Source organism: Sus scrofa, chromosome 6 (genome assembly GCF_054392235.1).
Source record: "Sus scrofa isolate SSC_HxYL_T2T_F1_AM1 chromosome 6, Sscrofa_HxYL_maternal_Yorkshire_Landrace_v2.0, whole genome shotgun sequence".
NCBI classification, from domain to species: Eukaryota; Metazoa; Chordata; class Mammalia; order Artiodactyla; family Suidae; genus Sus; species Sus scrofa.
The window spans coordinates 146,979,709-147,006,510 of NC_139388.1; the positions used below are offsets into that span (position 1 = coordinate 146,979,709).

At 36.7% G+C, this 26,802-nt stretch overlaps 1 protein-coding gene across 2 annotated transcripts in view; it reads left to right on the forward strand.

Moving 5' to 3' along the window:
- ANKRD13C (ankyrin repeat domain 13C) overlaps positions 1-26,802 on the forward strand; it is a 100,916-nt gene that overhangs the window by 23,634 nt on the left and 50,480 nt on the right. For both annotated transcript variants that reach the window (XR_014808006.1, XM_003127927.6), the window contains exons 2-5: positions 4,394-4,435; positions 13,964-14,068; positions 21,196-21,281; positions 23,227-23,272. Coding sequence is in view for 1 of the 2 variants with exons in the window: in XM_003127927.6 (XP_003127975.1) it covers positions 4,394-4,435; positions 13,964-14,068; positions 21,196-21,281; positions 23,227-23,272 (279 nt within the window). In the remaining variant the exon portion in view is untranslated. The remainder of the gene's footprint in view (positions 1-4,393; positions 4,436-13,963; positions 14,069-21,195; positions 21,282-23,226; positions 23,273-26,802) is intronic.

The window sequence follows — 26,802 nt, forward strand, 5'->3', positions numbered from 1 at the left end:
TCGGCCCTAGCCTGGGAACCTCCATATGCCACAGGCGCAGCCCTAAAAAGACAAAAAGACACACTCATACACAAAAAAGCCATATATGGTAAACCTAAACTAAAATCATTCTCAATGGTGAAAAGCTGATGTAATTTCTGCTAACATCAGGAAAAAGACAAGAATGTCCACTCTCACTAATTTTATTCAACATAGTTTTGGAAGTCCTAGCCATGGCAGTCTGAGAACAAAAAGGAAATAAAAGAAATCCAGATTGTAAAAGACAAAGTAAAACTGTCCCTGTTTGCAGATGACAGCATAGATAATCTAAAAACGCTATCAGAAAACTAGAGTTCATCTATACAGTCAGTAAAGTTGTAGGATACAAAGTTAATACACAGAAATCTCTTGTGTTTCTGTATTCTAACAGTGAAAGTTCAGAAAGAGAAATTAAGGAAATAATTCCATTTACCATTGCATCAAACAGAAAAAAAAATCAAAAATATCTAGGAATAAACCTAAGGAGGCAGAAGACTTGTACTCTGAAAATACTATAAGATGCTATTGAAAGAAATTGAAGATGACACAAACAGATGGAAATATATACCATATTCTTGAATTGGAAGAATCCATACTCTCCAAGTGACTTTGCTACTCAAGCCAGTCTACAGTTTCAGTGCAATCTCTATCAAATTACTAATGGCATTTTTCACAGAAATAGAACAAAAAATTAAAAAAATGTGTATGGAAACACAAAAGATCCTGAATAGCCAAAGCAATCCTAAGAAATGAAAATGGAGCTGGAGGTATCAGGCTTCTTGTCTTCAGAATATACTGCAAAGCTTTAATTGTCAAAACAGTATGGTCCTGGCACAAAAACAAAAATGTCTATCAATGAAATAGGATAGAAAGTCTAGAAATAAACCCACACATTTAAGGTCAATTAATCTGTGTTGAAGTAGGTAAAAATATACAATGGAGAAAAAGATAGTCTCTTCAATAAGTGGTGATCAGAAAACTGGACAGCTACATTTAAAATGATGAAATTAGAACATTGTCTAACATTATACACAAAAATACAGTCAAAATGTATTAAGGATGGATACTATAAAACTCCTAGAAGAAAATGTAGAGAGAACAGTCTGACATAAATTGCAGCAATAGCTTTTCAGATCCACTTCCTGGAGTTCTTGTTGCTCAGTGGTAACAAACTTGATTAGTATCCATGAGGACACAGGTTTGATCCCTAGCCTTTCTCAGTGGGTTAAGGATCTGGCATTGCCATGAGCTGTGGTGTAGGTCACAGACGTGGCTTGGATCTAGCATTACTGTGGCTGTGGTGGTGTAGGCCTGTGGCTACTGCTCCAATTCGACCCCTAGCCTGGGAACTTTGTTGCTGAAGCAATGCTATAAAGACAAAACAAACACACAAACAAGCAAACAAAGCAAAAAACAAACAAACAAACAAACAAACCCAAAATAAACGATCAAAAAATAGATCCACTTCCTAGAGTAATGAAAATTAAAAGTATATATATATATATATATACACACACACACACAAATGGGACCTAATTAAACTTAATGTTGTTGCACAGCAAAAGAATGCATAAACAAAATGAAAAGACAGCCCCCAGAATGGGAGAAAATATTTGCAAATGAAGCAGTAAACAAGGGGTTAATCTCCAAATATACAAACAACTCATGCTGCTCGATATATGAAAAACAAACAAACCCAGTCAAACCATGGGCCAAAGATCCAAATCGACATTTCTCCAGAGAGGACAGACAGATGGCCACCCCAGCCCACAAGAATAGATGCTCAACATTGCTAATTATTAAAAAAATACAAATCAAAACTACTCTGAGGTACCACTTACACCAGCCAGAATGACCATCATCAAAAAGTCAAAACAGAACCCTCCTGCAGTGTTTGTTGGAGTGTTAATTGGTACAGCCACTATGCAAAACAGTGTGGAGGGTCCTCAAAGAACTAAAAATGGAACTACCCTATGATCCTGCAATCCCACTCTTAGGCATCTATCCAGAGAAAACCATAATTCAAAAAGATATATGCTTCCCAATGTTCATTTCTGCACTGTTTATAATAGCCAAGCCATGGAAACAATGTAAATGTCCCTTAACAGAGGAATGGATAAAGAAGATGTGGTACATATATACAATGAATATTACTCAGCCATAAAAAAAGAAATGAAATAATGCTATTTGCAGCAGCATGGATGGATTTGGAGATTATCATGCTAAATGAACTAAGTCAAACAGTGACAGACAAACATCATTTGATAACAATTATGTATGGAATCTAAAAAAGGATACAAATGAATTTATTTGCAGAACAGAAACAGTCTTGCAAACGTTGAAAACAAACTTATGGTTACCAGAGGGAACAGATGGCAGGGAAGAGTGGACTGGCGGCTTGGGATTGGCACATGCTGACTGGCCAAGGGGAACCTGCTGTATAGCACAGGGAACTCTACCAATATTCTGTGATAATGTATATGGGAAAAGAATCTGAAAATGAGTGGGTGTGTGTTTATGTGTAACTAAATTGTTGTACAGTAGGAGTTATCACAACATTGTAAATCAACTATACTTGAGTAAACCTTCAAAAAATGAAAAAAGATAACCAACAAGAACAGCAGCAACAACAAAGGAAATTGAAATTTATATACGTGGATTTCTTGTTTTCTCTAGCTTTATCAGAAACAAAATGTATTTTGTTTAGAATAACAAGGTACTGTGCATTTTGAGACATAAGAAATTATCATTGCAACATACTGTATTTTTTTAAATTGAGGTATAATTGACATAACAATGTTTTATTAGTTTCAGGTGTATAATACAGTGATTTTGTATTTGTATACGGTGAAATGATCACCACAAGATGTCTGGTTAACATCCATCATCATACATAGTTCAAAATACTTTTTTTTGGTTGTGATGAGAACTTTTAAGATCTACTCTTAGCAACTTTCAAATATGCAACATATAATACTGCTAACTGTAGTAGCCATGCTGTACTTTATATCCCCATGACTTATTTTTTTAACTGAAAGTTTGTAGCTTTTGATTGCCTTCACCCTTTTCACCCATCATGCACTTTCCACCTTTGGCATCCAACAATCTGATCTCAGTGTGTGTGTATGATATTATATATTATTTATATTTTATATATATATATTTTTAAAGATTCCACATTTGCATTAGATTATATGATACTGGTCTTTATCTGACTCTCTTCATTTAGTATAATGTGTTCAAGATCCATCCATATTGTACATGGTAAGATTTCATTCTTTTTTAATGGCTGAATAATATTCCACTGTATGTATATAAATACATAAAACATATACATGTATAATATATCTGCTTGTGAGTCTGCTTCCTGGTCTCTGGCCTGGTGGCTCATCTAAGGCTTCTGCCCTGATCCCAGTCAGGTCAGTGCCCTGGGGGGTGCTCTGTGTTTGGAATATTTACTGGAAGGTCTGCCTCTCTACAGTCACCATGGTGCATGCTGGCCTCAGGTGGCTCTGCTGCTGCTCTGACCTAATGAAAGCTCAGAGCTAGGGGCCACTGTAGATTGCTTTCTAGGCAATCAGAAAGCATTATTCAGCCATTAAAAAGAATGAAATCTTGCCATCTAGCTGCCCTGCCAACAGCTAGGGATTGGTCTCTAGTCCTGATGGGTAGGCCTGGGGACTTGGCAGAATTCACAGGATTGGGGAACCCTTAATATGAATTGCAGTTATTTTTAATAAAAGGGGCATTTGCAATAAGAATATATACATTTTTATATTATATATAAATAATTATATTTTGGTAATATATATACACAAACAGCGGAATATTTTATATATATCTACACACACCACATTTTATTTATTCATTAATTTGTCGATATTCACTTAGGTTGTTTCCATATCTTGGCTATTGTAAATAATGCTGTAATGAACATGGAAGTGCATATATTTTTTCCAGTTAGTGTTTTCATTTTCTTTTATTTATTAAAACTTGAAGACTGGGGTTGGATCCTATTGATATTTGTGAGCAAGTATGGGTATATAGGAGGTATTTAAGTTGTGTGCTGAATGAACAAAGAATAGTATAATAGAAAAATTAGAAGCAAAGGAATCTGAAATCTGTTTGGAGAAGAAATTCCAAAAGCAAAATGGATTATCTTTTATGGGGGTTGGCATTTGGGGGAGAGGAGTAGGATACATTGTGTTTAGAAACCATAGCATCTTCTAACTTTGACTTGGCCACATAAGCAGGTTCATTTTATAGTTACATTATTTTTGCTTAAAATCATTCTGAAATTTGAAGGAGCTAAAACCACTTTTAAATGATTTTTCCAATGTTTTTACACTAATTAAAAAACTTTTTTTAATTTTAGGAAACACTCCTTTACATCTTGCTGTGATGCTAGGAAATAAAGGTTAGTAAATATTTTCTTTTTTTGTTTAATTTCACCCATGGATTATCAGTTTAAAAATTTTAAGATGAGTTTTATGTTTTGAGTTAAAAAAAAAAAATCACCTGATTATTTGATGTGCTAATTGAGTTTAGGATTCAGTATATTAAGAATCACAAATCCTTTGTCTTTTTCCATAGCACTTTTTTTCAAAGAGTTATTGGAAGTCTTGTACTAACCTTATGCCTTTTGAAACTTTTTTTTCCTTTTTTTTTTTAGGGCCTTGTGTGAGGCATATGGAAGTTCCCAGGCTAGGGGTCAAGTCAGAGCTGTAGCTGCTGGCCTACACCACAGCCATAGCAGTGCCAGATCTGAGCTGTGTCTGCAGTCTACACCATAACTCATGACAACGTCAGATTCTTAACCCATTGAGCGAGGCCAGGAATTGGACCCGCGTCCTCATGGATATTAGTTGGATTCGTTACCACTGAGCCACTATGGGAACTCCAAAACTTTTTTTTTCTTTTTTGAACATTTTATCAAGCAAGTGTTCATAATTTCAGGAGATTCTTACTTCCAAATATTAAGTTTTATTAATTATTGTAATACTTTTAAAATTCAGGATTTCTTTAATATGGACTGTTTTGTATATCTAAACTCCTAAGTCTAGGCTTTTTATTGTAGATAATTATAAAAACTTAGTACTTGTTTATTTTTCAAAATAGGTAAAGAAAGAAAACCAACTTATATACAGGGGATTTAAAAGATATACTTTTTTTTTTTTTTTGTCTTTTGTTGTTGTTGTTGCCATTTCTTGGGCCGCTCCCGCGGCATATGGAGGTTCCCAGGCTAGGAGTTGAATCAGAGCTGTAGCCACCCGCCTACGCCAGAGCCACAGCAACGCGGGATCCGAGCCGGGTCTGCAACCTACACCACAGCTCACGGCAACGCCGGATCGTTAACCCACTGAGCAAGGGCAGGGACCGAACCTGCAACCTCATGGTTCCTAGTCGGATTCGTTAACCACTGCGCCACGACGGGAACTCCCTAAAAGATCTACTTTTTAAGGCTATTTCTAGATGCAATAAAATCTTAGTTATCTGGATTCCTAGTAATCCTGGAAAGTGAGGATTCCAGACAGCTGACTGACAACCTTTCAAGTTTTATATATATATAAAAAAAGAAAAAAAAGGAATACAGAGGAAGAATATTTAATTTAGCAGGAATATGGGCAAGGCAGACCATGATAGTCTTCTCTAGAATAGCTACCTTGGTAAAAAGATATCAGATGTAGTTGGCTAAATTTTAAATTTGATCACTAAAAACTTATGCTTTCTTTTTTTTCTTATTCTTTTTTCTTTTTTTGTCTTTTTGCTATTTCTTTGGGCCGCTCCCACGGCATATGGAGGTTCCCAGGCTAGGGGTAGAATCAGAGCTGTAGCCGCCAGCCTACGCCAGAGCCACAGCAACGCGGGATCCGAGCCGCGTCTGCAACCTACACCACAGCTCACGGCAACGCCGGATCGTTTACCCACTGAGCAAGGGCAGGGACCGAACCCGCAACCTCATGGTTCCTAGTCAGATTCGTTAACCACTGCGCCACGACGGGAACTCCTGGTAGATTTTTTTTTTTTTTAGTGCTTTATACATATTTATTAATTTAACTCAACAATCATGTGAGGCAGTTACTATCATTATCCCCACTTTACAGATGAAAAAAGCTCTGAGAAGTTAAGCAACTTTTCCAGAGTAAAGTGGCAGTTTTTAAAATTTTTTTATCTTTTTGCCTTTTCTAGGGCTGCTCCCGCAGCATATGGAAATTCCCAGGCTAGGGGTCTAATTGGAGCTGTAGCCACCGGAGCCATAGCAATGCAGGATCCGAGCCACGTCTGCGACCTACACCACAGCCCACAGCCCACAGCAACGCCGGATCCTTAACCCACTGAGCAAGGCCAGGGATCCAACCCTCAACCTCATGGTTCCTAGTTGGATTCGTTAACCACTGTGCCACGACGGGAACTCCGTAAAGTGGCCGTTTTGACTTGAACTTGGAGTATCTTATTTCAGACCTTGGATTCCTATTTATAATGCTGAACTGCCTTGCTCTTTTCACTGTGAACCATTCAAAAAGGAAATGATCTAAATCAAAGTTAGCTAATATGCAACATGCTTCCCTTCTGTTTTCATGGCAGACATAGTTAATTGGATGCCAAGTCTGATTGCTGTTCTATATTTAGTATTTTAATAGTAAATATGGATTTAAGAGGATTTGACTATGGAATGAACATATTTACCATCTTAGGTCTCTTTGTTCTAATTTTAGGTGGAGGTATTTTTATGCTTCATCACAGGATTATATCAGCCTATCCAAAATGTGTTTCACAGAACATTAATTTCGTGGGATGTTGATAAGTGTTTAGAGGAAAATAGTGTTTCCAGGTCAACTTGGTTTGGAAAATAGCAGGGTAATAAGTATTAAGCAGTTTTCTTTATTGTGGGCCTTCTCTAGAACTTTGTTATACTAATATTCATTCTTTCTGAATTGGAGCCTTCTGTTGGATATACAGTTACTGTTCCCAACAATTATTTGATATTATCTCTTTTTCACAAGTATCTTTCTTGTGTTTTTTTTTTTTTTTTTTTTCTTCTTTTTATGGCTGCACCTAGGGCATATGGAAGTTCCCAGGCTAGGGGTTGAATCAGAGCTGTAGCTGGCTGCCACAGCCATAGCAACACTAGATCCAAGCCACGTCTGCGACCTACACCACAGCTCATGGCAGTGACGGATCTTTAACCCACTGAGTGAGGCCAGGGATCGAACCCGCATCCTCTTGGATATTAGTTGGGTTTGTACCACTGAGCCACAACAGGAACTCCTCTTTTTCACAAGTATCTTGAGAGACTAGAGTTCTATGGAACATATTTTCTGAAACACTTAGATGATTCACCATCTGCAAACAATACCAGTATTTGCTCTTCCTGTGTCCTTTTCATGTGGAGTAGATATAGCTATTAATATACTGATCAATTGGTAATTTTCCATTTACATTTTTCCATGTGTTCTTTTTTGCTTTTTTATTTTTGGCCTTTTAATATTTTGATATTTGATTATTCAAGAGTGAGATTGATATATGTAGTGGAAGATAAAATATCTACCTTATATTTAAATCTATAAATTACTTTTAGGAGTTCCCGTTGTCGCTAAGTAGTTAATGAATCCGACTAGGAACCATGAAGTTGAGGGTTGGATCCCTGGCCTCACTCAGTGGGTTAAAGATCTGGTATTACCCTGAGCTGCGGTGTAGGTTGCAGGCGAGGCTTGGTTTCCACATTGCTGTGGCTCTGGCTTAGGCCAGCAGCAATAGCTCCGATTCGACCCCTAGCCTGGGAACCTCCACATGCCATGGGTGCGGCTCTAGAAAAGACAAAAAGACCAAATAAATAAATAAATAAATAACTTTTACATTATACCATTGTTTGGCCTCTTCCATTTATTCTCTTTTGTCTTCTCTTTTAGAGATTTAAACCTTTAATGATATCATTGTTGAAGGGGACTTTATTTTTTTGTGTGTCTTTTTTGTCTTTTTAGGGCCGTACTTGCGGCATATGGAGGTTCCCAGGCTAGGGGTCTAATCAGAGTGTTGCTGCTGGCCTATGCCACAGCCACAGCAATGCGGGATCTGAGCCGCATCTGTGACCTACACCAGAGCTCACGGCAACGCTGGATCCTTAACCCACTGAGCGAGGCCAGGGTGGAACCCAAAACCTCATGGTTCCTAGTAGGATTCGTTTCCGCTGCTCTACGATGGGAACTCCATATCATGAAATACTTAAAAGTCTTTAGCTATCTATCCATGTTTATGTTCCCCAACTTCTTTATTTATGCACACATACACATATTTATATAAAACCCTATGGTTGGTTTCCTTAGGAGTAGATCCATTTTATTTATTTTAAAAAATTCTTTTTAGATGGTCTGTCATCTTCTCTCCTTATTAACTCCCTTCTACCATTAAACCTAGTAACCCATGTTAACAGGCCTGCTAGATATTCTTCCATAGTTTTCTTCATGCTTATTATTTTATACAATATGTGTCTATATCTGAACACACACTCATGGTTTTTTAACTATTCCTTTTGTAAAAATGTGGTGCTAATACACTTCTGCATTGAGCATAAATATTATATCATTTATCAGTACAATGTAGACATTTCTTTCAGTCTGTTGAAATGGCTTAAATTTATTTCTATTTTTTTCTCTTTTTTTTTGGCTTTTCTAGGGCCTCACCTGTGGCACATGGAGGTTCCCAGGCTAGGAGTCTAGTTGTAGCTGTAGCTGCCAATCTATACCAGAGCCACAGCAACGCGTGACCTGAGCCGCATCTGTGACCTACACCACAGCTCACAGCTAAGCTGGATCCTTAATCCACTGAGCAAGGCCAGGGATCAAACCCACAACCTCATGGTTCCTAGTCAGATTCATTAACCACTTAGCCACAGCGGGAACTCCCTATTTCTATTTTTAACATTTGTCATTTTTTCTTTCAATGCTTTCTTATGAATAATTTTAAATATGCAGAGACACTGAGAGATTACCACAACATTCAGATACTCTCTACCTACCTTTAATAGTTGTTATTTTATCATATTTGCTTTATCTTAGTGTATTATATATTTAATATTTTTACTGTACCATTTGAAAACTATATGTAGCCATCATGACATTTTACACCAAATACTTCACCATGTATTTCTAATAAGGATATTTTCCTTTATAACCACCATATCATTATCACACCTCAGAAAAATAGTAATTTCGTTATAATATCTAATCATATTTGATTTTTTTTCATTTGTTCCAAAATGTCTTTTACGGGTTATTCATATTGAATCAAGATCTGATTGAAGTTCATTCATTATATTTGGTTATTATGTCTCAGATAATCTAGAAAAGATTACCTACCTTTCCCCCTGTCTTTTGAACCTGACATTTTTTTTTTGTATGTGAAAGGCTTTAAACAATTTTTTTTTTTGTATAGACCCAACTTTTTGAAGTATCTTGCCCAGTTAATTTGTATGTCTCCCATCTTAGTTTTGCCTGATTATTTTCTCATGATGTTATCTAATTTGTTTCATATATCTTTTCTATAAATCAAAAATTAGCTATAGAAGCTTGATTAGATTCAGATTAAACATTTATGAAAGAATACTGCATAGGTGAAGTTAAGAACTTTGTATTGCATCATATTAGTAAACATATATGTAATTTTAAGTTATCCCACTACTACTGTCACTAAATTTTGATCACATGTTTTGAGATGATAATCTCCAGTTTTCTCCATGTAAAGGAATAGTTTTCTCTTTATTACATCAGCCTGTGATGATACTTAGTCATACACACACACACACACACACACACACATACACACACACACACGTATATATATTCTCTTTCCTAGCTTTTTACCTAGTGGCTTTAGCTTTCATTGAGGACTTTACCTATATCAGTGATTACATTGGGGTTATGTTCTGCTGATTTTATAGTTTTATCATATATTCTATATTAGCTATCATTCTTCTGTAAGGAACTCATTGCCTTCTTATTTTTTTATTTTTTATTTTTTTGCCTTCTTATTTTTTGATGTCATTCTGAGTCTATCAATTATTTTTTGTTTAATTTTTTTTTTTTTTCTTTTCGATGCTCAGTTTCTCAGATTTGGCCAGTGGCTGGTCATTCAAGTGAATCCTTTGTCCTTCTGACTCTCTTTTAAAAAAAATGCCTACATATTACTCCAGGAGTGTAGAAGCATTATACTTTAGTCAGTCATTACCCCATTATGGATATTCATATTTACATTATAAATAATGCTAAAATAAACACTCTTGTATATATATTCTTGTATACAACCAGCGTACTTTCTTAAACCTCTTTGTAAAATTTCTGTATTTATTTTACTTTATTCTAATATAATTTCCTAGTAGGATAGATACTCCTTCTATTACTAGTAATAGTACTAAAATAGTGCCATTCTTACTCCACCTCAGCTCACTTGCTTTATATTACAACTGTCATAACAACCTTGTTTCCTTCAGAGTACTTATCATTATTTGTTTTGTTTTGGCTTTTTACTTATTATATTTTAACGTAAGATGTGAGTTATCTGATAGCAAGATCTCATCTTCTCACTGATATCTAGGACCTAGTACTTAGAAATGGCAAATAATGGGTACTAGGTAAATATTTGGTATAAGACTGAATGAGTGAATCATTCATCTAGGGAATTTATTTTTTTTTATTTTTTTATTTTTTTTGTCTTTTTGCTATTTCTTGGGCCGCTCCCGTGGCACATGGAGGTTCCCAGGCTAGGGGTCAAATTGGAGCTGTAGCTGCCGGCCTACGCCAGTGCCATAGCAACGCAAGATCCGAGCTGCATCTGCAACCTACACCACAGCTCACTGCAATGCCGGATTGTTAACCCACTGAGCAAGGGCAGGGACCGAACTCGCAACCTCATGGTTCCTAGTCGGATTCGTTAACCACTGCGCCACGAGGGGAACTCCCATCTAGGGAATTTAAATTGGATAGTCATTGTAAATTTCCCATGAGCCCTCAGTTTCAAATGTTTTTCTGCCTTTTATTATGCTTTTTATTTTTGTTTAATTTTTTTTTTTTTTTTTTGCTTTTTTTAAGGGCCACATGTGCAGCATATGCAAGTTCCCAGGCTAGGAGCTGAATCACAGCTACAGCTGCTGGCTTACCCCACAGCCACTGGCCTACCCTACAGCCACAGTAACAAAAGATCCCAGCTGCGTCTGAGACCTACACCACAGTTCATGGCAATGCCAGATACTTAACCAACTGAACAAGGCCGTGGATCGAACCCACATTCTCCTGGATACTAGTTGGATTTGTTACTGCTGAGCCACAACAGGAACTCCTTTTTTTTTTTCTGCCTTTTTAGGGCCTCACCCATGGCATGTGGAGGTTCCCAGGCTAGGGGTCAAATTGGAGCTGTAGTTGCTGGCCTACGCCACAGCCACAGCAACTCAGGATCCAAGCTGAATCTGTGACCTACAGCACAGCTCATAGCAACACTGGATCCTTAACCCACTGAGAGAGGCCAGGGATCGAACCCAAGTCCTTATGGATACTATTCAGGTTCATTAACCACTGAGCCACGACAAGAACTCCAGCTTTTTATTTTTAATTAAAAGAAAAATTTCTAGGAGTTCCCGTCATGGCACGGCAAAAACGAAACTGACTAGGATCCATGAAGACACAGGTTCGATCCCTGACCTCGCTCAGTAGATTAAGGATCTGGCATTGCCATGAGCTGTGGTGTAGGTCTCAGATGTGGCTCGGATTCCGCATTGCTGTGGTGTAGCAATTCCACCCCTAGCCTGGGAACCTCCATATGCTGCAGATGTGGCCCTAAAAAAATAATGAAAAAAATTCCTCAACCTATAAGGGTTTTTACCTTAGACTTTTTTTTCTTTTGTAGAAAACTTTTATCCATGTCATGATGTATCATGTTAGTTCTTATTTTAAGACTCAGTTCAGATTACAAGTATCCCCAATGTTAAATGTTGGAAATGTCCCAGCCACTGGAGCTGGGAAGAGTAAATATTATATAAACAAAACAATTGAAACCACAAAATCCATTGATGAAGTACTACGTAAGTTTTCCTTGAATAACTGGAAATGTTGAGAGCAGTGTTTTATACCCACTACTCCTGAACTTATTAGCCAGGATCCAAGAGGCCTGAGATCCCTCATTGCATCCTGAGATATCCCTTGTTTTGGGAACTTGTTCTGAGCATAGATTTTTTTTCTTAAATGTAATTATTCTGTCTCTGTGGCGTAGTCTTCAGTATTCTCCTTAAATTTCTCTGGGTGACTGTGCCTGGGCTAGGTGGTGAGCCAAGTATACCTTAGACCTTTTTTTGATTAGAAGACCGTCCACATATGTCTTGTAACCATAAACAAGTTTTTGCCCTTTTTGGTTTTTTTATGAACTAAACAAAATTGTAAAATTTGAAAAATAAGAGTTTATGGAAACATTAGTGATCCTTTTTAAAAATAACTTTTTTTTTCCCCCTGAAATAAATAATGAGCTTTCCATTTGACCTTACAGACATACAAATCCTCTTTTGGGTCTTATAGTAGGAATTTTTTTTAATAATGATTTTTATTTTTTCCATTATAGCTGGTTTACAGTGTTCTGTCAATTTTCTACTGTACAGCAAAGTGACCCAGTCACACGTACATGTATACATTCTTTTTTCTCACATTATCATGTTCCATCATAAGTGACTAGATATAGTTCCCAGTGCTATACAGCAGGATCTCATTGCTTATGCATTCCAAAGGCAATAGTTTGCATCTGTTAACCCCAAGTTCCCAGTCCATCCCTCTCCCTCCCCCTCCCCTTGGCAACCACAAGTCTGTTCTCCATGACCATGAGTTTCTTTTCTGTGGAAAGGTTCATTTGTGCTGTATATTAGATTCCAGATATGAGTGATATCATATGGTATTTGTCTTTCTCTTTCTGACTTACTTAGTATGAGAGTCTCTAGTCCCTTCCATGTTGCTGCAAATGGCATTATTTTATTCTTTTTATGGCTGAGTAGTATTCCATTGTGTATATATACCTCATCCTCTTAATCCGAGATAGTAGGAATTTTAATGTAAATTATTCTTGAGGTTCTTGGGTTATCTTTGAGAGTATGGAAACATTCTCAAAATACCCTTGGGGGAGTTCCTATCATGGCTCAGTGGTTAATGAACCTGACTAGTATTCATGGGGATGTGGGTTCAATCCCTGGCCTTGCTCAGTGGGTTAAGGATCCAGCATTGCCATGATCTGTGGTATAGGTCACAGACGCAGCTCAGATCCTGCGTTGCTGTGGCTGTGGCATAAGCCAGCAACTACAGCTCTGATTGGACCCCTAGCCTGGGAACCACCATATGCTGCGGGTGCGGCCCTAAAAAGACAAAAGACAAAAAAAAAAAAATACCCTTTCGATTAGGGAACATAATAGTTTCTTTTCAATTTATTTTTAGGTGATAAAATAGATACTTCTTGAATCTAAAAATCTGAAACAATCCTGCTTATGTACATAGGAATTTTAATAATTAATTATTTATAGTACAGTACTTATTTCATATATCTATTTATAATAATTTGATTTCTTCAGTTTTTACATGATTTTTAAATTTAGAGATTTTAAAAGTTGCATGATTGGGAGTTCCTGTGGTGGCACAGTGGTTAACGAATCTGACTAGGAACATGAAGTTGTGGGTTCGATCCCTGGCCTTGCTCAGTGGGTTAAGGATCTGGCGTTGCCGTGAGCTGTGGTGTAGGTCACAGACGTGGCTCGAATCTGGCGTTGCTGTGGCTGTGGTGTAGGCCAGCGGCTACAGCTCCGATTAGACCCCTAGCCTGGGAACCTCCACATGCTGTAGGAGTGGCCCTAGAAAAGGCAAAAAGACAAAAAAGACAAAAAAAAAAATTGCATGATATTTGATGTTATTACCTCTTTATGTTTCAGAATGTGCCCACTTACTTTTGGCTCACAATGCTCCAGTAAAGGTGAAAAATGCTCAGGGATGGAGCCCGCTGGCAGAAGCCATCAGTTATGGAGATAGACAGATGAGTAAGCAAAATAAATGATTCTTGTTGATATATATTATTGAAAGATGAAGTGATGCACTTGAAATATTTTCCATTTACTGTAACTTTCTATACTATGAGAAGTTTGCAATTACTTATAAACTTACATATGAATTATTCATGATTTTATATATATAATTACCATTATTATATGTATAAATATACCTAGATAAAAATATAGATAGACATACAACATTATATTAATCAATTGACAACATATTGATTATTTGTATGTACTGTGATCACCACAATAAATCTAGTTAACCTCTGTCACCATATATAGTTAGAGTATTTCTGTTTTTCTTGTGATGAGAACTTTTAAGATCTGCTCTTTTAGCAACTTTCATATATGCAGTACAGTATTGTTAACTGTAGTCAACATGCTGTACATTATACGCCCATGACTTATTTATTTTAGAGCTGGACGTTTATACCTTTTGACTCCCTTATCCATTTTTTCTTGCACCCCATCCCCAACTGTAGGTAGTTCCAATTTCTTATCTATATTGAGACCTAGCTGTCTTCTGTCTCTCTGGGAGTTACTTATGGTTTATATAGATTTATTATGGTATATTTATCTAATGGTAGTTTTAGGAATTCCATCAGCCTCTGTTTTATTTTTGTAGCATATCAAAAGTTAGTTTGGGGGAAAGAGACAGCAGTCCATGTTGGTTTGCAGTCTTAATGGGAACTGTCAGTCTTTTTCATTTGCATCTCAACTTTACATTTCTTTCCCCAACTCCTTAAGTAGATTAACTTCTCTTCCTTACACACTTTCAAAGTGGTCCCCTCTTTACCTTTGCAGTATTCAGCACGCTTCTAAATAATTGTCCAGTGTCTCTTCCCTACTCTATCCTGACAATATAAGCTTTGTGAGAACTCAAGTCATGAATATGTTATTCATCCTTTCATTTCTGGGTCCTAAAACAATGATTAGCACAGGTATTTGTTTAGTTAATTAATGAAGAAAATAAAAACTGCAAAGAAAAGCTGAGACTAGAAAGAAGTTTTTTCTGAAAAGTATTAGATTAGGATTTTCATTAAAATTTTTTTAAGTTGTACTGAAGTATAGTTGATTTATGATGTTGTGATAATTTCTGCTGTACAACAGTGATTCATTTATATATATACACACACATCTATTCTTTTTGAGATTCTTTTCCCGTGTAGAGTATCACAGAACATTGGGTAGATTGATTGAATTGTTTGTTTTTTAGATATTGAGCTGTATGAGTTGTTTGTATATTTTGTAGATTAATCCCTTGTTGGTTGCTTCATTTACAAATATTTTCTCCTATTCTGTGGGTTGTCTTTTTGTTTTGTTTACGGTATCCTTTGCTATGCAAAAGCTTTTAAGTTTTGTTAGGTCCCTATTGGGTTTTTACTTACCAAAATTCTCCTACGTTGTTAAAAACTTTATAATATTTTTTCTTATAAGACAGGATTTCCCTTGTGGTACAGTGGGTTAAGGATCTGGTGTTGTTACTGCAGAGGCTTGGGTCACTGCTGTGGTGTGGGTTTGATCCTTGACCCAGGAGCTTCCACATGCCATGGGCACGGCCAAAAAAAAAAAAGGCAAACAAGCAAAAAACAAAAACACCAAAAAAGAAAGTGACAGTTACTATAGGAAATTATTGAGAAAAAAAGGAGGTAATTTCACTAAGAGATGAACATTGTTAATATGTTGTTATATTTTCTTCTAGTTTCTTTTTCTGGTCATGTTACTTTTCTATTTAAACCTTTTAAAAATTCCTATTTGTGGGATGAAGACCAGAATCTCTAACTTGATTTCTGAGATCCAGTATGATAATGTCTTTTATCTACATCCTTATCTTATGATGAGTTTCCACATGATTTTGATGTGTCAGCTCTTCTGGCTTTTCAGTTGCTTATACTCACACATCCTTTCCCTTCAGATCTCAGTTCAAGTATAGGGAAGTCTTCTCTGACCGTATACGAAGCCAGAATGCTACCCGTCACTTCCATTAGGCAGTAGGCTTCATTAGGGCAGGGATTGTCTCTTTGTTTCTTAAGTACCTACCAGGTGCATCGGAAACATAGTAGGAGCGTGCAATTAACTTTGATGTTGAGGAACCCATTTTAGTTGGGTGAGAGAGACCAGTGAATATTCTGCAGGATTCTGAAATATTTACAAAGTACTAAGGGGAAGCAGCTGAGGGAGAAAATAAATCTCATTTTGGCACAGCGTTTGGTTTATTTGAGCTGAGTCTCAAAGGATTTTAGCAGTTAATGAGGTGGGTAAGGACATTCTAGCTGATTTACAGTGTTGTGCCAGTTTCTGCTGTACAGCAGAGTAACCCAGTCATATATATATATATATATATATATATATATATATATACACATTCTTTTTCTCACATTATCCTCCATCATGTTCTATCACGAGAGATTTGCAGAGGAGTTCCCATCTTGGCTTAGCGGAAATAAATCCGACTAGTATCCATGAGGATGCATGTTTGATCCCAGGCCTCACTTAATGGGTTAAGGATCCAGTGTTGCCATGAGCTGTGGTGTAGGTTACAGACAAGGCTCGGATCTGGCGTTGCTATGGCTGTGGTGTAGACCAGTGGCTACAGCTCTGATTTGACCCCTCGCCTAGGAACTTCTGTATGCCATGGGTGTGGCCCTAAATAGAAAAAAAAAAATTTACAGAGATCTGCAAAACATCAGATGACTTTAAAGCAGGAATTGATATTATTAGATAAGCCTAAAGACTTTTTTTTATGGCCACATCCATGGCATATGGAAGTTCCCGGGCCAGGGATTGAATCTGAGCCATAGCTGCGACCTGTAGGGATCCCAGGCTGGGGACTGAACCCGAGCTGCTGCAGTTGGATTCTTAACCCACTGTCCCACAGCAGAAACTCTAAGCCTGAAGACTTTTAAAATGAGTAGGGAGGCAAGAGAGTTTTAGAGGGAAAAAAAAAAAAAAGATTTTTTTTTTTCTCTTTAGAGCCACACCCATGGCATATGGAGGTTCCCAGGCTAGGAGTCCAATCAGAGCTCTAGCTGCTGGCCTAGACCACAGCCACAGCAGTTCGGGATTTGAGCCATGTCTATGACCTACACCATAGCTCATGGCAACGCCAGATCCTTAACCCACTGAGCAAAGCCAGGGATTGAACCTACATCCTCATGACTACTAGTCAGATTCATTTCCACTGAGCTACGGTGGGAACTCCTAGAAAAAAATTCTTTAGAACAAATGTGGTAAACTTGACTTAAATAAAAGATAATGTATTTAGAAATATAAGGGATAGATTAGAAAGATAAATGAAAGAATCAACTGTGGTGGATTATCTCTTGGATATGGGTAGTAATGGAAGGATCCAGAGTAACTCCAAGGAATCTATCATGCATTAATGGGAATCTTATTAAATAATTGATATACAGAGTATAAGAGAAAGGACAGTAGGGGTTTTAATTCATTGTTAGGTTTGTTGAGTTTGAATTTTCTGTAGTGTGATCCAGGTAGAATTATCCAAGTAAGAAGTAGGAAATAATTAGACTGGAGCATAGAAGGAAGTGGAAGGCAGAAAATACACATTTAAATAGCGCTTGAAGCAGTAGCTTCAAAAGTCTTAAGCACAACAAACTGAAAACTTTAAAAGTACTTATATGGGAGAAGAAGGAAGAGAAAGTTAAGTAAGTTGTGGTTTACTTGAGTTCTTTGAGTTTTTTATGAATTCTGTCTAATACCATCCACATTCTCTAAAGCTAATTTTAATCTTCATTATTAATTAGTGTAAATAAGATTCTTACAATATGGGGGTACAAATATTGATTCTCCCAAAATATTCTGGTAGTTTTGTCTAATTGTGATCTGAGTGTTTGTTTCTGCTTCCATAAGGAAGCTTGAGTTGATGTTTTTTGTTTTTTGTTTGGGTTTTTTTTTTTTTTGGCTTTTTGGCTTTTTGGGGCATCACTCTTGGTGTATGGAGGTTCCCAGGCTAGGGGTCTAATTGCAGCTGTTTCTGCCAGCCTACACCACAGCCACAGCAACGCCAGATCCAAGCCCTGTCTGTGACCTACGCCACAGCTCAGGGCAATGCCAGATCCTTAACCCACTGAGCGAGGCCAGGGATCATACCCACAACCTCATCATTCCTAGTTGGATTAGTTTCCACTGCACCACGATGGGAACTCCCTGTTTGGGTTTTTTAGGACTGCTTTGGCAACAATATGGAAGTTCCCAGGCTAGGGGTTGTGTCGGAGGTATAGCTGCTGGCCTATACCACAGCCAGAGCAACGCCAGATCTGAGCTGTGTCTGCAAACTACACCACACCTCGCAGCAATGCTGGATCCTTAACCCACTGAGTGAGGCCAGGGATTGAACCCGCATCCTCAGGGATGCTTAGTTGGGTTTGTAACCTGTTGAGCCACAACAAGAACTCATGATAGAACAAGAATCTCTTTTCCTGTATTATTATGCTATATATAGTGGTTGTCATTACATTTTTAATAATGTTTGGTTATTTTAACATAATTTTCTATTATTTACTGAATGTCTTCCATCAGTTAAAGTATATTGAGCTGATAGAAACTATATGGCTTTTGCTTTTCATTAAGATACCATTTTTCTATTTAGGAAATTAATTCATTCTTTATATCAACAAGGGTCTGTTTGAATTTGAAGGTGATGTAGATTGAAAAAACACTTATTAGAGTATTTGAGATTATAGTGGAGAAGAAATATAAAAAGAATTCTATAACATTTAGGTAATATAGCTGTGGTATTAAAGTTAATTTATAATGAACATGAATGTTAGTCAGATTCATATAAATTGAATCTGTAATGAACCTTAATGTTTATCTAGGTTATTCTCATAATTTATTTGGATTTTATAGACCAGAAAAGAATTTTATTTGAAGATTGATGTAAAGTAGCTGAGTTTAATTGTAGCATATAAGAACTTAAAAAAAGTGCTTTCCTCTGTTATCATTGCATTTAAAAAAAAGATATTTTGAAACCAAAAATAGTAGAAAGAATAGTCCTTAAATTGAAAAAAGTATAATTTATAAAAAAAAAAAATTCCACCCAGTTTTATCATTTGTCTGCATATCACTGGAAACTTGAATAGTTGGGCACTGAAATCTAGACTTGTGTTTGGGACCTGCTGACCTAGGTCACAGAGCTAGTGTATACCTGAAACTAGGTCCTATGTTCCCTGACTTCTAGGTCTTATCTCCTTCTTTCCTGAAAGAGAGATGTTTAGTAATTTAAGCATTACTCTTTGAATTTTGGCTTTTAAAGATATATTGGTATTATAGATAGACTTGTGGTTAAAAATAAGTATAGATTCTGCTATTTTCCATATTATTCCTTGAGCTTTTCCTAATTTGGCCTATGTGGACAAAACAAATCTGGTTTAAATTTTACTGCTTTTTTCTGTGTCTACTCCCCACCCTACCCCACCTTATACTTCTGTATCCCACATAGGGCATTAAGTAGTTTATAAGAATACATACTGTAAAATAGTAAAAATTACAGTATTTGGTATGTATACGTGTGTGCGTGCACGCACGCTCTCGTGTGTGTGTGTGTGTGTGTGTGTACACACGGAAATGGGACCAGGAGGAAATCAGCATGTATTGATGTATATGTTTTTTCTTCTCTGTACATTTTTTCATCTTATCTTTTGCTAGGCTTATTTCATTTTAAGGCTGATATTTCCCCTTGTTTCAGTAAATGTTAGGAATTGATTGATTTTGCTAGTTAGTTTTAGATCTTTATCCTAATAAGTAAAACTTGTATTTACCTAATTGCAAGCATAGTAGTAAGCAGTTTATATTGAGCCTTTAGTAGATTTTACTTTATTCTTATATACAAATGAAAAAAAGAAATTGAAGTTTAGGGAAATTAAGTGTTCCATTTTTACACAGCTAATAAGTAGTGAAGCTGTGGTTTGTGCTTAGGCAATTTGTCTAAATCTCTGTCTCTTAAGTTTTAAGAAAACACTGTGGAGGCTTTCAGATTTTATTAGTCAGGGGTTCTTTTCACAGATAAATAGGTGCCTTTTAGCATTTTTTAGTGCCATATTGGTTGTATGTAAGACTACAACCTAAAGTGAAAGAAGAGCAGATTCAACTGGTAACAGTTGCAGATAATTACTTTTTTTTTTTTTTTTTTTTTTCTTTTTAGGGCCACATCCACGGCATATGGAGGTTCCCAGGCTAGGGGTCTATTGGAGCTACAGCTGCCAGCCTACACCACAGCCACAGCAACTCAGGATCTGAGCCTCGTCTGCGACCTACACCACAGCTCACAACAAGGCCAGATCCTTAACCCACTGAGTGAAGCCAGGGATCAAACCTCAACCTCATGGTTCCTAGTTGGATTTGTTTCTGCTGTGCCACTACGGGAACTCCAATTCCATTTTTAGAAAAGTAATGCCCAGTGGGATTTTTGAGCTCTTCTGTCTTTGAGATCTCCTTCTGTCTTTGAGATCTCCTTCTAGATCAGTGCTGACAACAGGACACTGCATCATCTGACTGAGGTTAGTAAATCTTGTCTCAGTCAGATAAAACCTTACTGATAACTAAAAACCAGCAAAACTGGAGTTCCATTTTTGGCGTAGTGGGTAGGTATGGCTCAGTGGATAGGGATCCAACTAGGAACCTTGAGGTTGCAGGTTCAATCCTTGGCCTTCCTCAGTGGGTTAAAGATCTGGTTCTGCCATGAGCTGTGGTGTAGGTTACAGACACGGCTCAGATCCTGCGCTGCTGTGGTTATGGCGTAGGTTGGCAGCTCTAGCTCCAATTCAACCCCTAGCCTGGGAACTAACACATGCCGCTAGTGTGGCCCCAAAAAGGAAAAAATAAAAAAATAAAAATAGAAACCAGCAAAACCAGTGTGAATGTTTTAAGTTGATATTGATGTATTTCTTTTCAGTTTTCCTTAAGGATCATAAGAGTTTTGCTAAAGTGTTTAGTTTATTCATAGTATCCATGATATAGCTCTGTGTGATATGCCAATGGTATTTCCCAGTATAGTGAAATTTTTTTAATACATTTTTTATTGAGGTATAATTGGCAATGTAGTATGGGGAAATTTATATTAAATTAAAAATTTTTAATTTAAATTTTAGTTACAGCTCTTTTAAGGAAGCTTAAGCAGCAATCCAGGGAAAGTGTTGAAGAAAAACGACCTCGATTATTAAAAGCCCTGAAAGAGGTAGGGTAAATTTCTTTGCTGTTTTTGCATCTAAATAGTAAGTGTACTTTTAAGCATTTTTTAAAATACAGTTTAATTTCTCACTAATTATTAAGCGTTAAGAAGTGGTAAAAATTCTCCTTCAATTAAGAAATAATGACATCACAAAATACTCTGACTATAATGTATAAATGTAATCTTATGGGAAGCGTTATTTACTTTGAACTAGGAAGGTAGATAAAGAATTATTGCTTTCAATAAATTAGAGAAGAGCTGTAAGAAAAAAGGAGGTAAGTCAATCAATGGAAGTAATTTTCCTTTGTCCTTTGGATGAGAAGATTTTCTACAGGCTGAAGCTGCTGCTGCTAGTACAAACAGTTTGCATTTTCTTTACATAACAAAACTCTTACTTTATGATGGTGAGAGCTGGGTGTGCTGGCACAGAAAGGGAGAGAGGTTTGTTTCTGTTACTTTTTTCCTCTGTATATTTGATGCCTGAAAGAACTGCGGGAGAAAGATCTGTTGTCATGACTGAGTCGTCTTTTAGGTATGCTTTTTTTTTTAAATCTAAATTTTTTGAGAATATTTGATACAGTAGTTCCCCAAATAGTTACAGTTTTAGGTGTTTAGCTTCTAATTTGTGAAATAAAAATTTTCTCTATAAATCACATATGACGATATACTTCAGATTTAGTGTTACACTTTATTATTATTATTTTTGCTTTTTAAAGGGCCATATCCTCAGCATGTGGAAGTTACCAGGCTAGGGGTCAAATTGGAGCTACAGCTGGCATCCTACACCATAGCCACAGCAATGTAGGATCCGAGCCGAGTATGACCTATGCCATAGCTCACTGCAACGCCAGATTCCCGACCCACTGATCGAGGCCAGGAATGGAACCTGCATCCTCATGGATACTAGTCAGATTTGTTTCTGCTGTGCCACAATAGGAACTCCTATTGTTATCACTTTATAGAAAAAAGTTTCTGTCACAGTGGGTGATTTTGTTAGGAGCTATACAAATAATCATTTTAGAAGTCATTTTTTATAACACTTCTAAAGTTATTAACTACCTGGCCTGGTAACTTCCCCATGCTGAGGGTGTGGCCCCCTCCCCAAAAGTTAAAGATATTAAAGATTTTGAGTTATCTTGTGGGACAGCAGGTTAAGGATCTGGCATTGTCACTGTAGTGGTCATTGCTCTGGTATGGGTTCAGTCCCTGGCATGGGAACTTCCACGTGCCACGGGTATGACCAAAAAAAATAAAATTATTAACTATTTTTATAGTATGACAATGTTATTTTGGTTATATTGAGAAACGGAATATTTACTGATGCAAATTTATTTATTTTTAAATTTTTTTTCAAAATTTTATTTTTAAAGTTTTTATCTATTTTTTTTCTTTTTAGGGCCCCACCCATGACAAATGGAGGTTCCCAGACTAGGGGTTGAATTGGAGCTACAGCTGCCAGTCTACACCACAGCAATAGCAATGCCAGATCAGAGCCACGTCTATGACCTACACCACAGCTCATGGCAATGCCACATCCTTAACCCACTGAACAAGGCCAGGGATTGAACCTGCATTCTCATGGATGCTAGTCGGGTTGGTTAACCATTGAGCCATGACGGGAACTCCACTGATGCAAATTTAAATGCCTATCAATTTCAGATATGTTCTTATGTGATTAAAATGTAAAATCTAGAGTCATATGTATTTTCCGTTGTAGATAAGTGTAGCGATGTCTGCTATTGTAATGTTTCATTTTAAGTAATAAAATATATAAAAAAAGAGATAAACATATATATTTTTTGAGTTTCCAACGCCAAACATTGAAATTATTTCCTCTTCCTATCTATAGACCATTAATGATAATAGATTTTTTAAAAGCAAAATATTAAGTAGGTATAAGAACTGCTAACAAAGGTGTGCATTCAATAATTATTTGTATTTCATTTCTCAGCTAGGTGACTTTTATCTAGAGCTTCACTGGGATTTTCAAAGCTGGGGTAAGAGTGTGCTATGTTTTACTCTAAAATACATATATATGCAGAAATGCAAGTGCAAAAATAACTTATATAGAAATGTTAACTAATACTTGCCTGAGGGAAATTTAAATACTTTTCATCACGTTGAATATAATAGTTATAAATCCCTATTATCCCAACTTGATCAGTAACTTTCATAATTATTACTTTTAAGATTTGGGAATTCCCACTGTAGTGTGGTGGGTTAATATTCCACCTTGTCTCTGTTTAGGGTTGCCAGTTTGATCCTTGGTCTGGCGCAGTGGGTTAAGGGGATCCAGCATTGCCACATATTGGGGCTCTGATTAGATTCCTGACTTGGGAACTTCCATATACTGTGAGTGAGGCTGAAAAGAGAAAAAAAATAGTTGCTCCAGAAAAAGGATTGAGAAGCTCCCATCATGGCTCAGTGCTTAGTGAACACAAGTAGCATCCATGAGGATGTGGGTTTGATCCCTGGCCTTACTCAGTGGGTTAAGGATCCAGCATTGCCGGGAGCTGTGGTGTAGGTCACAGATGTGGCTCGGATCCTGCATTGCTGTGGCTCTGGCGTAGGCCAGCAGCTATAGCTCTGATTCAACCCCTAGCCTGGGAATCTCCATATACTGCGGGTGCGCCCCTAAAAAGCAAAAACAAACAAACAAAAAAACCCAGAAAAATTATTGAAAATTGTCTTGTCTTTTATTTTTTATTTTTTTAAACAAAATGCGTGTTCAAATATTACTCTAATTTAATATAAGGAATTTTCAGAGGGAAGAGAAGAATAACTGTGGGATTACTAGGTTATTGAATTTAGGGAAGTTTGAAATTTAGTCTTTAGATCCCTGAATGTGAAGAATTTGGTTAACATTTGATTTATTATATTTTGACATCTTTCAATCACTTTTCTGCTTTTATTGCATGCTTTATAGCTACTGTCTTAACATATTATTTGGTTGCACACTCTTTCACTTATTTATGAAAGATGTTAATTCCTATGTATTTTACAGTCATTTATTGATTTACCTTTGGCAAGGTAAGTTTTCTCTCCTCTCCATTTTAAACATGAGTCTACTTAGGGAGAAAACTTTCATGTCTGAATACGAAGTTTCTTCGTAATGACCTTTACTAAGTAAACAGCTATCCAAACAACTAAATTTTGGGTTAAAAAACTTTTTAATAGGAAGTTTCCTTGTGGCGCAGTGGGGTAAGGATCCAGGCTTGCTGCAGCTGTGGGGCAGGCTTCAACTGTGCTGTGGGATTGATCCTTGGCCCAGGAACTTTCACATGCCATAAGTGTGGCAAAAAAAACCCAAAAAAACCCACAACTTTTAAATGTAATGTATATATAGGTTTGGGTATAATGTGCTTAACATGATTTTTAAAGCATCTGAATTAATTTTTAAGACGTAAAGATAATTGAATGCTTATTATTGCCAAAGTAATCATAAAATAGTCATAAAAATGAATCAAATTGACAACTATAGAAACCACTCAATGTTTCACATGAATACTTTCAATCTTTTCAATTCTTACAAATGTGTGTGTGTGTACACATATATAAATATATATATATTCAGCATTGGTTTTTTAAAAATAGAATCATACTATTATGTCATCATGCATTTTGTCATTTTTACTTCATATATCATGGGTATCTTATATTTCAGTCCATGAGGAAGTATTTTGCATATATTTGTGTGTGTGTGTATTTTTTTTTTTCCTTTTCTTTTTAGGGGTGCACCTGTGGCATGTGGAAGTACCCAGGCTAGGGTTTGAGTTGGAGCTGGTGCTGCTGGTCTATACCACAGCCACAGCAACATGAGATCCCAGCCGCATCTATGACCTATACCATAGCTCATGGCAACGCCAGATCCCCAACCCACTGAGTGAGACCAGGGATCAAACCTGCATCCTCATGGACACTAGTAGGATTTGTTTCCACTGAGCCATGATGGGAATTCCAGAAGTACTTCATATATATATATATATATATATATATATATATATATATATATACACACATACATACATATATATATATATATATATACACATACATACATATATATATATATATATATATATTTTTTTTTTTTTGTCTTTTTGCCTTTTCTAGGGCTGCTCTTGCGGCATATGGAGGTTCCCAGGCTAGGGGTCAAATTGAAGCTGTAGCCACCCGCCTGTTCCAGAGCCATAGCAACACAGGATCCGAGCCACGTCTGTGACCCACCACTATAGCTCACAGCAACGCCGGATCCTTAACCCACTGAGCAAGGCCAGGGATCGAACCCACAACTTCATGGTTCCTAGTCGGATTTGTTAACCACTGAGCCACGACGGGAACTCCAGTACTTCATATTTTTAACAGCTGCATAATACCTTACAGCATGGTTGGTTGAAGTTTTCCTAGTGTAATTTCTAAATGTAAAATTTTAATCCCTAAATACAATCAATTTTTTCCAACATTGTTGCAACTTTAAGCTCATCAGGCTAGTTTTGTGTACATCAAAATTATACATGATTTTGTTTAACTCTAATAGGTCCTTTCTGCTCTATATATTATTCAGAAGTTCCAGTGTCATAGAACACTGAGAGAAAAAAAAAAGTTTTGTAATAGCACAGTATAATAAAAATTCTCCAAATTAGATTGGCCTAAAGACTGAATATTTTTTTCACTGTGTTTTTTCCACCTGTAAAGACCCTAGTCATTCTTGGTGATCCTAAACTGAGGCTGTTCTTTGAAAATATTGGCTCTTTAACTGATTGTCTTAGTAATTGTTAGTGGTTTGAATTCTAAAAGTCAGTTTATCTTGCTGAGAAAAATGTTTTAAAATGTTTTAAAATTGACATTTCAGAAGTTGTGGCTCAGTGGGTTAAGAACCCGACTAGTATCCATGAGGATGCGGGTTCAATCCCTGGCCTTGCTCAATGAGTTAAGGATCCAGTGTTGCTGCAAGCTGCAGTGTAGATTGCAGATGCAGCTTGGACCTGGTGTGGCTGTAGCTGTGGTGTAGGCTAGCAGCTGCAGCTCAGATTTGACCCCTTGCCTGGGAACTTCCATATGCCTCACGTGTGGCCCTAAAAGAACAGACTAAATAAATAAATAAATAAATAAATAAAATTTGACATTTCAATTATATGAAGAAATAGAAATGGATGTAATTACTCCTGAAGTTGTGTATAGTATCTATAGTTATAAACACATTATAAATATTGCATGGTCAAGTTCATTATGCAACCACTGACTTGCTTGTTTAAAGTGTTGTTGCCTCTTTAAGAACTTGACTTTTACTTTATAAAAAAGTCAACATATCTGTTTCATTATTTATGAAGGATTTTACTGATTTCATGTCAAAGTTACTAGTACCTGATTGTAAGATGCATCTGTAATTTAAAAAACTAAAGTCATTGGCCAGATTTTTAGTTTAGACACTTGGGATTAAAACATATTGGATAATCTCTTTTATTAGGTTTGATTACCAAGCTTTTCCCCTAGAGTTTAGGCATGTTCCCTCCCCTTTCAAGATACC